This window comes from Electrona antarctica (assembly GCF_951216825.1).
Source record: "Electrona antarctica genome assembly, chromosome: 4".
NCBI lineage: Eukaryota > Metazoa > Chordata > Actinopteri > Myctophiformes > Myctophidae > Electrona > Electrona antarctica.
The window spans coordinates 23,296,718-23,311,594 of record NC_136809.1 but is presented as its reverse complement, the minus strand read 5'-3'; the positions used below and the strand labels follow the sequence as shown (position 1 = coordinate 23,311,594).

Sequence of the window (14,877 nt, the reverse complement as noted above, 5' to 3'; positions counted from 1 at the left end):
AAACAGTTATTATATGTGATATATCAGCATTTTCTTCTGTGATAATACCAAATACCATGTACTGAAAGCGTGACCAAATTCTGTCCTTTATTACGATGATAAATACATGGCTATAGTGGTGTGTACATTTTCAGTGAAGTATGATAACAAGGTGGTGTTGTTTAAAGGGCAACACTAGGAATCCACGCCTTTTGTTGCCACAATTTCTCATGTGGAAAGAATCTTAAGCTGGCATTTTATTGCATTTAAGTTGGCCTTACTGTATCTATGAGCTGCAATGTCTATGGCTATGAACCGAATTGCACAGTAAAATACGGGGTGTCAATTTAACTTACGGAACATTAATGTTCCATTTTTACACATTTTGAACACTCCATATTTTACTGGCCGTTTGATTCATAATGCGGTCCTAGACTGGCATGCATTGTTGTGTTTTATAGTCTCATAGGGGGTTACATACAGTACATGTTATGTTAGCTCTGGGAGATAATCAAACAGATGTAAGTTGCGTTAACACACGGATCGCAACGAAAGCCTGTCCATCTTATCTCCTTCAATATACTGGACAAACAATTATGGGCCACTGTGGTGGCCAACTAGCCCTCGCACTGCCATTTCCACTTCACGCATCACTGTCTTTTCTGTATGTTATCACTGTGCGGCGGGGGTGGGGGGAAATTGTTATCAACAGCTGGCTTACTGGGGGGAAATGGTACTTTACACAAACTGAATCATTTCACCAGCTTAAGTTAACAGTAGTGGAGAGTTATTTGAGGAGCTCTGCATATCAGCCTAATCTTATTGTCTAAAAGAGGAAGCTTAAAAAAAAGAGAGAGGGGGGGGGTGAGCTCCACAGCTTACAATGCATTTTCAGATGAGCAGCTATTATTCACAGTAGATATCCATCATTTCTATCATTTCTGGCAGTGCAACTGTAAATAAATAATTGATCAAGTGAGCAGACAGGGAAGAAAACAAAATCTTGAATGAATGAATGAATGAATGAATGAATGAATGAATGAATGAATGAATGGGAGTGATGCAATTAGATATTAGAACATGCCTGATAGGATTTGTCCCGTTTTTACTTTTTTATTTAGCCCATTAATTCCAGTTGAAGAGACCAAATGGGACCTACCCAGACAGCCTCCATTGTCATTGGGGCTGTGTTATTTCAAAGGCCTTTGAACAGGCCCTCAGCACTTTAATATCCCGTTATTATTTAGAAGCAGTCACCTCCTGGCCCCGCGGAGCTCTGCCAACTCCACTGATAACAATGGCGGTGACACATGGTCTGTCTTCCTTGATTTCACATTTTTTTATGAAGCTGCCCTTCCCCGAAGAGCGGTTTGCGGACACAGACCTGACTGTATTCATGTCACAGCTCATTTTGGCTTCAGTGGCAAAAAGGAAAGGGAGAAAAAAGCCATTTATCCAGAGATATAAGCTTCTTTGAAATGTAGGTCCCCTGCTTATTCTCAAGGGTCCACTCTCAAAAAGACATAAGGCTGATTCTGTCCCCTGACTAGCTCGAAAAGAGCTGCTGGGGGTTACATTAGTGATACTATATTTAGACATTCAGTTATACAGTATGGCATAACAATGAGTAACTGGCCACAGTTCTGACCAATACTATGTGTAGACTAGAGAGGAGAATATATCCCACAGGATGCCACAACACAATGTTGAGGAGAGGACATGTCATCTCCCTTGAGCTCTGTGTGGCAGGTGTCAACTTTGCACAGGTTACATTTGAGGGTTCTTCCTTCAATGCCTTGCCAGAGAGAATGCGCTGCCGACTGTGCAGCCTGACAGCATCGCAAAACCACACAAGGGACAAGATGACTGGCAAAGTCAATCAAAAGTAGCATCCATCTTCATGTGCCAGTGTTGGACTCAACACAGTTGTCTCTCACATCACCGCGGGACTTATGTACCTTTTCATTTGATGGCCAGTCGGTTGTACTTTCAGAGTCAATGCATCATACTGACACCATCGAATAACCAATAAACTCAGCTTCATTGAATTACAGGATCAGAGCAACGAGCCCCCATTCCAATTGAGGTGACAAGAGGAAAGTAATTCACATCAGATCATGTTTTTTCTTTTTTCTTTCTTTCTTTTCTGCAGGACACTGTTACCCTTGTGGTTGGAATAATGTTATAGACTATTTCACTATTCAGAAAGAAGTATTGTTAGAAAACATATTACTGCACGCTTGACTTTAATGTTCAGGATACACCTTCACTCGCTGTAGACTGAAACTTCTCATAAAGTTTGTTTGTCTCCCTGAGGTTGACACAGACCTACATCTTTAATGATGGCTTCATTCTTTCAATATTTCAGTTCAATTAGGCTGCTGCCTCTCTCTCTCCCATCGTTCTTGTTATTCTCCACTGTAATACCACAATAAAGTAGTGATGCCTTCAAATAATTGAGTCATTCCAAATGAAAATTCACAATGATTTGAGGTTGGTAAAAGTAAAGTATGTTATCAGCTTGACTCGCACCCACTAGAACTGAAGACATTGATTTGACTATAACTGTCAAGCATGGAGATGTATTCCTCTGTATTCCCGTAATGTTTTTGTTGCTTTCATTTAAAATATAATGATGACTTTGATTCAGTCAAATGATATTATATTAAGCCTTTTTGCTCGAGAATCTCTAGACCCTACCCTGGTTTCACTCAAGCACACAAAAAAGCCACCATATGCAACAAAAGGACCATGTTCATAGTGTGTCAGCCCCCAGGAGGAACTCTCTAGAGGGGTAATTAGAAGTAGCTTGATAAGTCTGAGCCCTGATAACTTTTAACTGGTCGTCCTCCATCTCGCTTGCGTGCACATTGCACAACGATGCCAACTTGGATCTAGTCCACATAGAATATTGTTAATAATGTAGCCAAGCTGAAACCACAAGCCACCACCATGTCATGTCAAAGGAGCAGTAACATCAGATTTATTTAACAAATTGTGCAAAGTTGCATCAAATGTTGCATGTCCAGCATAAAAGAGTTCATGTTAGGCTAATGTGCAACAAAAAGGAGATGAAGGAATAGTGTTAAGGAGGTGTATTTGCAATGGGTTCCCTGGACACATTTCCAATGTTGTTTTTGTTTGTTTGTAAATGTATTCTGAAAATAAGGTTGGTGAGGGTAAATGTATTATATCTCAAGTCCTCAACCATACATTTTGAAGCTGATGGGTATTTTAATAGCAAGTGTTGACTTATTGAATTGATCCAAACCCTAATGCAAAGATTCCATTGTGACATAGAGGTGTAGTACTCTATTACTGTTGAGATTAAGGGTTTAAATCCCTGTTGAGGAACCCTTGTTGCAGGGTCCCTCAAAATATGTATTTGGTCAAAGTCCCACTCACTTGAGACATGAACTTTTCATTTTGGTGCTTGAGGTTAGGGTTACGTTTAGAGACTCTCTGACCGGCAGGCTGGCTGACAAGCTGTCTGCCTGCCTCTGCCGCAAGAGTGATATTTCTGCCATTTCTTTAAATGAGATTTTATGTAACGGTCATTTTCCCTTCAAGAACTCCAGCTTTCTGGATCCTATGAAAACTAATGGTTCAAGGGGTAGTGGGGTACATTAAAATGTGCATTTTCTTCCGCCACAGCTGAACTCTTTTAGTGGTTCAATTCCAAATCTCTCAACATTACAAAGACATCGTACAAGTGTATCATTATTAAGACACCATAGCTTCAATTACATGCATTAGCATGACAAAAGTTAACATGCAATTAAGTATGCCATCTGCACGAGGCACCTTTACAGGTTTCAGAAAAAGAACCTAATGGGCTGAGAGGACAACAAACTTTTAACTAGGGGACGTGTGCTTTTCATTTACCAGCCTACAATCAACTTTGGCCCTCTGCACATTCCTGGTCCCGTCTCCCCAGCAGCGGCATTCAAGCAGAGACTATTTGAAGTCATGTGCCACTTTGCACTCACAGTCCCAGCTCAGGCTTATGGGACGAAAGAGGCAAATTGGGAGGGGGGTACTTGGTTCTGGTCGATAACACCTGACACTTGAAGACACAGGCCATCGGTTAACACAAGGCCTGTGTTTCTCATCCTGAATACCACGAGCAACGAAACAAGCAAACCCAGACCATAAACTGCATACCTCTTTTATCTGCCATCTCTAAGGGTCAGCTTACCTCAATAGTGGGGACAGAGGGAGAGAGCAGGGTGGAAAACCTATGCTCACTCACACCATCACATGCTGACATTATGCATCTAACCATTTCATTTTTGCTTTCACAAAAGATCTCTTTCACAACGTGGCTAATGACTCCAAGTAAAAGGGCGACCATGCATACATTATCTGCCAGAGGAAAGGCCAGTGCGTGCATTATCTAATGACCATCTGTGTTCAATCTAGAATGAATACACGAGCACACAAGCTCGCCATCCGCGCTAGACAAAAGTAATTCAAGTCTGGAGAAGACTATTGATGACCTAAACAGCCAATAGTTTCATCATGTTAGGATCGATCAACTCATTTTGCAGAGACGGACATTATGTGAACCTGGAAGTGATACTGCCTCATAGCAGAAATCACGCATTCCTTGCAAATAGCACTCACATCATTTGCATTGACTTGCTTATGTCTTGAATGTGGAAAACTACAGGTAATGTACCTTGCTTTGTCTTTCACTTTGAATAAAGCACAGTCCAACGGTGTCCCTGCATCATCCTATCCTCGAGACCACGCACAGCACTCCAATGCTTACAGCAATAATGGTGAAACACATTCTTTCTTCTGAAGCACTTAGTGGAAGGAAAAATAAAGTAAATGTATTCCATACTAATTTTGTAGCCGAAAGTAAATGTTCCCAAGAGTTGAGCAGGGTAAATGCTGTTCTTTATATATAAATGATATATGGAAAAACAAATGAATCAGTTGTTTGTTCACTTCCCCTGAGTCCTTTATCAAATTAAGAACACAATTCTGTGTGCTGCTTTTTGTGCTGCTTTGGATTCATCAACCAACTTAGCAGCAGACCTTGTTACCCTCTATGTACGACAGGGCTCTTATTAGTTCAATTTCACTAACAGCAGAAGCCTCAGCGTGCACGCAAAGCACAGAATGAAGTAGTGTGATCTGAGTTCTAATTCAAGTTCTCGCCATGGTCAATGAGAGATCAGAAGGCCAGGGCCAGCAAGGCGAGAAGAAGACAAGCAGCTGTGTGACATCCTATGTCGCACGTTATCATTTTAAATTTGGCTGCTCCTATCTTGTGACCAGAAAATGTACGAGCTCCTGCATGTGTGGACACTGGACAGCCACACCACGTCTGCTCTTTCAGTTTCTATTTTCTTGTTTTATTCTATTGTTGTTCTTTTACTGATTTGAATTGTAGTTTTTCCGAGTTATTTGCAAAGTAGGCTATACTATTATTATTAAATATTATTTTGATATATTGTTTTAAATTATATATAATTTGATACATGCTACGATTTTTCGCACTTCAGCTGTGTACAAGTGAAAAGCTCTGACAAGATTTGCACAGTCTGTGTTCCCCATCAAATTGAACTACCTTGAAAATAATGCCAACTCCGTTTTAATTTGCACTCACAGGAATATTCAGACCGTGTCTGAATGAAGAGTCATGTGCATTGAGGAACCTGTCTCTAAACTGCAACACTATAGTGTGCATGCTACATGTTTTCATTATGAATAAGCTGTGTGCCAAATCATCACTGATCAGCCCTCTGGCTAGCAAAATAATAAATTGTAGTAAACGGACTGTAACGACACAGTAAAGCCGTTACCGAACGAACGTGTTCGTGTTAACACGTTTGTAGTTAGGCTAAATTAAAACTCTGCTTTTACCGTGTGACAGAAGTTAGAGAACTTCTCAGAAGTTTAAATAATAGGTTGGTATTACAATATAATAGTCAATCTCTCTCTCTCTCTCTCTCTCTCTCTCTCTCTCTTCCCAATTTCTCCTTTATGTTGTTTTGATTTTTTGGGATCTATGCTTTTTAGAAGGCTCTGCACAGCCAGACCCATCATCAGCCTCCTCAGCATGACGTGCTTCACATATTACCAGATAGTTAGGTCAAAATTACATATTTGTAACTAAAAAGTACTTAGAAATTACTGTGCAATTTAACCAGTTACCATGTCATTATCCTTATTTCAGCAGTGTATGCTGAAGAGCCAAGAGAACAGAGATTTCCGTGGCAGGGTTCGAGTTAGGTTAACTCTAACCCTACAGGGACAGACTGGGACAGCATTACAGTATTTTCGGTCAGCTTTTTCTTACTTGATGTTGATCGGTTCAACACACATGCATGGGTTCAAGGTTATTGGTGTCAAATAAACCAACCTCAGCCCTACCTCACTCCTTCCCTGTGTTAAAATGTTCCCAAGTTTAAGGTGCGAGTGGTTTTTTTCCCCCCTCTCTTCATGCGCCACGTTTCTATTTGTTTCCTCCTTTTAACTAGTTTTAATGCATTTTGGTTAAGATTCACAAGGTGCAGCTGCAGCGACATAGCAGCCCCTTGGAAATATAGTGTTTTTCAAGCTCCCCTCCTTGCAAAGTAATCCAACCAAATGCATGGTAGGTCCAACCTCACACAACCCCTGCAGAACCCCACCCAGAGAAATCATAGGCATGGAGGGCACCGTCACCTTAGCTGTGTTTTGGCCTTCTGACCAGCCTGGGACATGATCCAAACTAAAGTAACAGAGCCCCACCCAGGAATATCCTGTCATTGTGACTCCTGATAAATCTCTTAATAAGGGCCTTAAGAATGGAGGTCAAGGCAACAGAGCAAGCATGCTCCCCTGTGACGGTACAACACACATAAAGGGCAGTGTTTCATAATATAAATGGCTGCTAGTTATTTGTCGAATAATAGAATTATACCATCTTTTATAGTTTATACCAAACAAATTGTTTGTTTGATTTCCATCAAGATTCAGCTAGACCTTACCCGACCTTTCCCAAACAACTTTGCAGGAATGCACAACCAAAACTATATTCCTTGCAAATGTCAGCCAGCATTAGTGTAATTAAGTGAGCCAGTATGGAGAAACTTGCTGCCTAAATGGAACAAAGTGGAAACTGAGGCAATTATAGTTGAGAGCTTCAAAGAGAGCACTCGCCATGAGTCCCAAACCTTAATGTTGGAGCATCTCTTTGCTCAAAGCACACGTTATAATCAGGAGCCAACAAGTGAACAGTCAACACAGAGAGACTGAGAGAGCACACTTAGGGAGACTGGGGGTGTTCCACAGGCCTTGCAGGAGAGGAATGTCATCCATTCACTGCAACTACATTTATCAGAGAGAAGAGGACCGTTTCCCCACATGTTCTCTGAAGAAACTTTATAATGATTGCTTATTGTATTCATTAAAAAAACTTCCACTGATTCTTAATTAATAATCTATTTCCATCATTATATCCACTGGTAAAAAAAACAGTGAGTGAAATTGACACTTCCAGCCTTGTTGTGCATGCTAGATAGCCTATATGCAGTTGCGGTTACATATGCCAAAAAGCTTATGTATTATGCATTAAGTTTCACCGCCTCATTTAGACATTAAATATGTATACTGCAGAACAGAATTTAATTTCAAACTGAGGGGGAAAAACTGACGTTAAGCCACCCAAGTATGTGGTTGCTAAGTAATAAAAAAGAAAAGATGGCAGCTCGCCAGGTCTAAAACATCCAAGGAGGCTGATCGTTAGCTTTTTGTGGCAGGAACTGTTGGAATTCCACACTACTTATTTTGGAGTACCTGGCACAGGTGTTAAGCGGTTCTGGGCAGCTGAGCAAGAACTAATACATTTTCTACAAGATCCTTCAGAGCCATCAAGTGAATCCTTCCATCTGCACGGGATCAAAAAGTTTGTTCTACTTAGACACAACTTGATTAAAAAAGAAAAAGCAGGCAATTTAAAAAAAAAGACGCTGAGTCAAACAGATTCGTCTTTCCCCAAAACTACAGCCAAAAGTGCCTACAATGAATGTGAGTGGTGGTTGCGAGGATGGGAGCTGTGGTGGTGTTGGCGCGCGTGTGCGTGTGCGTGTGCGTGTGCGTGCGTGCGTGCGTGCGTGTGTGTGCGCGTGTGTCTGTGTGTGTGTGTGTGGGGGGGGGGGGGGGGGGGGTTTGAGGTGAATTTGAAATAACTCAGAAATCCTCTTAGTTCCTCAGCAGTGTGGAATGTCTATTGCAGGTCTGAGAGAGACAGCTGGCCCATCTGTTCCTGCCATCATTTCTCTCTCAAAGAGCAAAAATGAATGGAATCAGGAACCTCACTTGTCCTCCCAGAAGCTGCCCTCTTCCCGGCTGTCACACATGCTGTTTGAGTAGATAAATCTCAGACAAGCGAGAAAACAGTCATTTCAAACTAATGGGTGCCTATTTGACATAGTGAATTATTCACGATAAACAACAAGAACTTTAAAAAAAAATAGTAGCTTTTGCATATTAAAACTGAGGAAGTGTGTGAGGCAACTCACCAGTCTCTTCATCAATGGTGAAGATGCCCAGACCGGATCCGTCCCGGATGGAGTACCGAATCTCTCCGTCTCTCCCTTTGTCCTCATCTTGAGCCGTCACCTTCATCACAGATGTTCCAATGAGCGCATCCTCTTTTATATATCCCTTATCCACAAATGAGGCGAACAGCGGTCTGTGAAGATTCTCGTTGACATCCACCACGTCCACCTCGACGAAGCAGGTCGAGGACAGAGACACGGGTTTCCCTTTGTCCTTGGCCTTAGCCGTGAGATTGTATACCTGCCTCTTCTCATAATCTAGGTTCTGCACGATCCGCACCGCGCCGCTGATTTTGTCCACCTCGAAACACCCATCTCCGTTGTCCGTGAGACTGTAACGTACCTGGCTGGATGGCCCAACATCAGGGTCATGAGCCTCCAGCCACATAATCACAGTGCCAATTGGCAAGTCCTCCCTCACCTTCACCCGGTAATTGGGAGGAACAAATTTCGGTGGATTGTCGTTAACATCCTCAAGGCTGATTTTCAGCAGCACTGTGGACACTAGTTGAGGCTCACTGACAGCCTGGTCACGTGCTGCAACCTTTAAAGTATAAACAGGATGTAGCTCGCGATCCAGTGGCCTCTTCACCGTCACCACGCCACTCTCCTCATCAATTGTGAAATGATCCGTACCGGCCAAAATCGAATACCTGATGACTCCATTATCCCCCTGGTCCTTATCTGTGGAATCCACCTGGATGACTTCCGTACTCACAGGCGTATTCTCACTTATCTCAATTGAATATACGTCTTGCAAAAACTGAGGGCTGTTGTCATTTGCATCCAAGATCTTAACATCCAGGAGGCGTGAGGAGGATTTCTGAGGTATGCCGAGATCGTACACTGTGATGTTGAGAGTGTAGTGGTCCGTCGTCTCCCTGTCCAGAGGAGCATGGACCATGAGCCAGCCACTGTCCATGTCTACAATGAAGCGACTCTCTGTGTCGCCCCCTGAAATGACATAGACCAGTTTCCCATTGAAACCACTATCTGAATCTGTGGCGCTTAAATGCACAATCCGCGCCCCAACTTGGAGGTCCTCTTTAACTTCAATGACACTCGGAAATGACTCTGTGAACTGGGGAGTGTAGCGGTTGACAGAGTGAATGTCCATAAAGTTATCCTCTGGTTCCATTTGTGTGTGGATCTTGCTGCCTTGAAGCAGCTTCTCTGCCAGCATCGTAGCGACGCCGGTGTCGATACATTTCAATTGGACAGGCTTCCGCGCTGTGATGACAGTTATATTCATGACCATCGGCTGAGTCTCGTGTTCGCCGTCGCTGGCAGTGATGCGCAAACTATGAGAGGACACTATGGCCGCCTCTCCCTCACTCAGCGTCTGCTTCAGTGACAGTACGCCTGAGTTGGCATTGAGCTCGAACAAGTCGAGATTGTTCCCGGAATTGATTTTGTATCGCACAAGCTGCAGCTCGTCGGCATCTATGGCAGACACCGTGGTTATCTGTTCTTCCACGCCATGATCTCTCGGCACGGTGACCTCGCAGTCCACATTCTCAAACAGGGGTTTATTATCATTCAAGTTATTTAGCGTCACGGTGACCAACGCCTCCACCTCTCGGCGGAAGGGGGAACCCCAGTCCGATGCCCTGACTCTCAGATTGTAAATTCTTGGCATCAGCTCATAATCCAAGACCTCAGAGGTGCTGATAACGCCAGAGAAGTAGTCTATGACGAACGGCTGCGGGCTCACGTTGGTGATGCTGTAGGTCACATAGCCATTCTCGCCGTTGTCCACGTCAGTAGCTTTGACCGTTAAAACGCTGGTCCCTGTGGGTACGTTTTCATCAACACTGGCCTTGTATGATGTCTGCTGGAACTCGGGTGCGTTGTTGTTCACGTCAGTCACATCGACGATCACTTTAGTGGCTGCCTTATTATCACTGGTGATAACGTCAAGCTCAAATCTGGATGACTGGTCAGCGTTGATGGGGCCTGTTGTGGTGATTAAGCCGGTGTCTGGGTTGATTGCGAACCGGCTCTTTTCAGACTTGTGTCTAAAACCATACTTCAGCTGTGGGTTCCTGGGCAAGGCGGTTACCAGAGTAACAGGTGTGTGAAGAGGTGCAAACTCGCTGAGGTTGACCCTGTAAACGGCCCTTTCGAACTGTGGCGGGCCCACTCTAAACTGCGGGGATGTGACGTGTACCACTTTGGCAGAGGAGAACTTGGGTGGGCTCCCCTTGTCCTTCGCCTGCAGAGTGAGGTTGTATCCAGACGGCTGGCTGTCCCAGTCGACATCCTTCACCGCTTTGATTTTATACTCCTTGCTCCCAGGGCTGGTTCTCACTGCCTTGAACTGCTGCAGCTGGTCACCACCCACTATGCTCAGCGACGCTATCTCCCCATTTGGTCCCTGGTCATTGTCCTCCACTGTCACAATGGCGTAGGTGGGGTCGCGGTCGGTGTCCGACGGGGCCAGGGTGACGGCCGTGATCACAGGTGCGTACTCGTTGGCCTGCTCCACCCTGACCGCCAGCCTGGCCATGCTACTGAAGCCACTGCTCCCATAAAGCTTCATCCCCCTGTCCACCGCCAGTATCTCCAGATCATACAGCTTGGTCTCCGAATAGTCCAGCTTCCCAGTCAGCGTCACCACGCCGCTGGTGGGATGGACGGCGAACATGTCCGTCCACTCCCGGAAGCTGTAATAGTATTCCCCATTAGTACCGATGTCCGCGTCCGTCGCCGTGACTTTGGCGACGCTAGCGCGTATGGCCGTGTTCTCGGGCAGCGAGATGCTGTACGAGGTCGGCGAGAACAGGGGCCTCAGGTCGTTGGTGTCCAGTACCTGAACTTTAACCCTGGCACGAGCTTCAATGTTGGAAACCCTGTCAACGGCTTTGACAGTGAGCACGTAGTGGTCTCGAACCTCCCGGTTCAGAATGGCGGTGCTGCCGCCTTTGGTCCGTATCCGTAGGAAACTGAAATCGCCCAGAAGGTAGTCCTCTGCCTTGAAGAGGTTCTCGTTGTCCCCACTGACTATTTTGTACCTTATCTCCCAGCTCGGGTCTGTGATGTAGATGCCCATCTTGTCATGACTCTCCAAGTAGGTCTTAGCAGCAGAGTTTTCATATATGGTGGTGTTGTAAACAGAGTAGGTGAATAGCAGAGGGGAGACCGTCTCCAACCCGTGGTTCACTGTGCAGCCGCAGAGGAGCTGGACAAGCAGCACCAGCAGCCGATTCAAATCTTTCCCCATGTTCGTACCGTGATTGTAACAGAACCACCTGCAACAGAATGGAAAGATACGGTCAATACTTGACATACAATGCTTTTGCGGTTTAGCCTATATATGAAAAGGGACCGCTAGGGAATTCCAAAGGCCTGAGCAATGAATAAAACATATGATAATTACTACTAATTAGGTGCACACGCACATGCCTAATAAGATTATGAGAAATTATAAGCAATAAGTGTGATTACCATCTCCTACTCAGCTAGTGGAGATAAGAGCTGCAAAAACCTTATTACAGTCTTTGCTGTAAGTTCCCTGGACTCATTTAAATGCCATGACAAATGATGGTCAGGCAGATAAATAACTAAATGGCTGCCATGTGAGAATAGGATGAAGGCGAGACAGAGAAAAGCTGCTGGCCCCCTAAGTTAACTGAATTGGAGCCTGCGCGGCTTTCAATTATTCTGTGGTATATCATATTTAACACTAACTGTCAACTATGTGCATTTAAAACAGTAGTACAACCTCATTCAAACAAACACCAGCCTCTGGAACTGACCAACCCCCCCATAATGAGAAGAGAAAACAAAATGTGGCGATGTGAAAAGAGACATAATAGCATTCTTATAATTTCCTTGGATGAGCGCAACTAACTCAAATACATTTCATTGTTTTAAACATTTAATTCTTCCATCACAGTGAATCCAACAGAAACTCATAACACAGAAATTAGAACTGTTATTATAGGCTATGCATGTGTCGCTCTTTATAATCAGTTGGTATTGTAATATAAAACAAATGTGTGCCGCCCCCCCCCCTCATGCTGGAGAAAGATCCTAGCAACCTACACTATAGTAAAGCTGAATGAACGTGCAGAATCTCATTGGTTTATTACCAGGACGGTGCTAAAACAAACAGAGCGGCTGCTTCCTGTGTTCCCACTGAGCTATTATTAAGGAGAAAAGCACTGTCTGGGGAACATTAATAAAATAGCCTATATTAAAACAAACATATAGCTATATTAGCGCGATTCAATGTGGGTGGGTTATGACTGAGTAAAATAGTGTTTCAAAAACGCTATATTAAAAAGAAAATATATAGGCTATAGGCTACATTAAACGTTTTAACGTTTAAAAGTAGACAAACGTCTACTTTTGTCAGGTAACATAACCGTTTTATTTGAGATTAATTAAGTAGGCTACAATTTAAAGTTCGCCCAAAATAATTTAAAAACTGTTAAACTGAGACAAGAATGACCCTAGCCTACAGGTAGCCTACTATTAGCCTACAAACCGAAACAGTCCATTTGAAATGGACTAGCCTACATCTCAAATTGGGAAGGCAAGTTATCTCGACTCTAGATTAGACCGTTCCGGCTCGACCACCGTCGAGAATCCGTTACTTGTGTTTACAAATGCTGAGAGTGAAAAGTGATTTTTATGCAAATCTGTGCTTCCAGACTCATTTTTCAACAACCCCATCCCCCAACTCTGCCCCCATTCACTTCAAGGAGCCGTGTGGCAGCCGTGCGTGCGCCAGCCGCCAGATGCAGATTGTGTTAAAAAAGAACAAGGAAAACCGCACATAACGGCGCAACATACTCCCAAATAAACATTCTGCAGCCTGGACAAGCCCAGCTCCAACTCGAATGTTATGAAAACATTGGTGGAATGTCCTGGGATTTACTTTAAAATCTTAAAAAGAGCTAAACTTCCATAAAGATAAAGCAAAGAAGCGGAGCTTCTTGCAGCAGCGCACAATAGCCAACGGCTACGTTTTTACGGACCTATCGCAAGTTCGCAACTTTTTACGCCTCTCAAAATTCCCAAATCTCGCTTTACTATCGTCAGAAAACACAGCAAGGAAAGCACAACATGTCGTACATACCTATTCTGTCATTAATGTCACGGATTAGGAGGTTTTTCATGTAGTTTGTGGGATCCAAATCTCTGCATGGTACAACACTATACGTGGACTCCTCTCTCCGCTACTCCATCCACATCTTTCTCTTTCCGACTCGTTCCCTTCATGCGCCCCCCTTCTTTCACTCACAATGTGACCAGTATCTATCCGCGCTGCGCACGCCCGGATCTACTTACTGCTGGCATCTCTCTCTCTCTCTCTCTCTCTCTCTCTCTCTCTCTCTCTCTCTCTCTCTCTCCTTTCTCTCTCTCTCTCTAAACTATTCCAGCACATGGTCCAGCATTGTATTATTATTATTATTATTATTATTATTAGTAGTAGTAGTATTATTATTGTGTAATTATAGCATTAGTGTTGTGTGACTATTCCAGCACCTGGTCCAGCATTGTATTATTATTATTATTATTATTATTATTATTATTATTATTATTATTATTGTGTAATTATAGCATTAGTGTTGTGTGATTCATTCTTAGGCTAAATAATCACTTTCTGATGTTTGCCAGTTGTTTGTAGGCTAGGAGGACATAATATTTAGACATTTATGATTTCCGTAGTCCATGTGATGATCCCATATCCCAGCCAGGCATCAAACATGACCTGTAGCCTACTTCCACCGCTGAGCCTTGGGAGTGTGCGGCTAAACATGCGATTGATGGCGCAGGGCTCCAGTCAGCCGACGGTGCGCTCCGTGGAAACTAAAGCCTAGCGCTGTGTGTGTGTGTGTGTGTGTGTGTGTGTGTGTGTGTGTGTGTGTGTGTGTGTGTGTGTGTGTGTGTGTGTGTGTGTGTGGCGCGCGCGTGCGAGTGATTGGCAGAGAGTTGTTTCATGTGAACCAAAGTCTGCTTATTTGCATGTGGGGAACATTCATTCATTCTGCAACGCATCTTAAAAAGTTGGGTTTTAAGTTGCATGAAATGCATCGTGTTGTCGCTAATTTAGGAAGAACAGCAATGTATGCTCTAGCCTCTTTTCACTTTCTTGCAATATGGCAAAATCATCCGTGATCATTGAGAGTAGGAATGAATGAACCAAATGGACCCGTACGCGATTCAGTGTCGGTGTGAGAGAGTGTAGAGAGAGAGGCTAGATATTACTCACCAGACCAGCTGGTCCGCCGTCGCTGTTCCAAAGTTCCGTTCAAATTAATCCACACAGATTTGGGAAAATATGCTTTGCGAACATCTCGCAAAATGTGCCCTGAAATCTCACTCCGGG

General features: G+C 43.8%; 1 protein-coding gene across 2 annotated transcripts in view; it reads right to left on the bottom strand.

The window, feature by feature from the left end:
- fat1a (FAT atypical cadherin 1a) overlaps positions 1-13,746 on the bottom strand; it is a 93,638-nt gene extending 79,892 nt beyond the window's left edge. For both annotated transcript variants that reach the window (XM_079499736.1, XM_079499737.1), the window contains exons 1-2: positions 13,624-13,746; positions 8,499-11,788 (exon numbers count right to left, since the gene is read on the bottom strand). In XM_079499736.1, coding sequence (XP_079355862.1) covers positions 8,499-11,760 — 3,262 coding nt within the window. In that variant the 5' untranslated portion in view covers positions 11,761-11,788; positions 13,624-13,746. The remainder of the gene's footprint in view (positions 1-8,498; positions 11,789-13,623) is intronic.
- Positions 13,747-14,877: the final 1,131 nt, after the last annotated feature.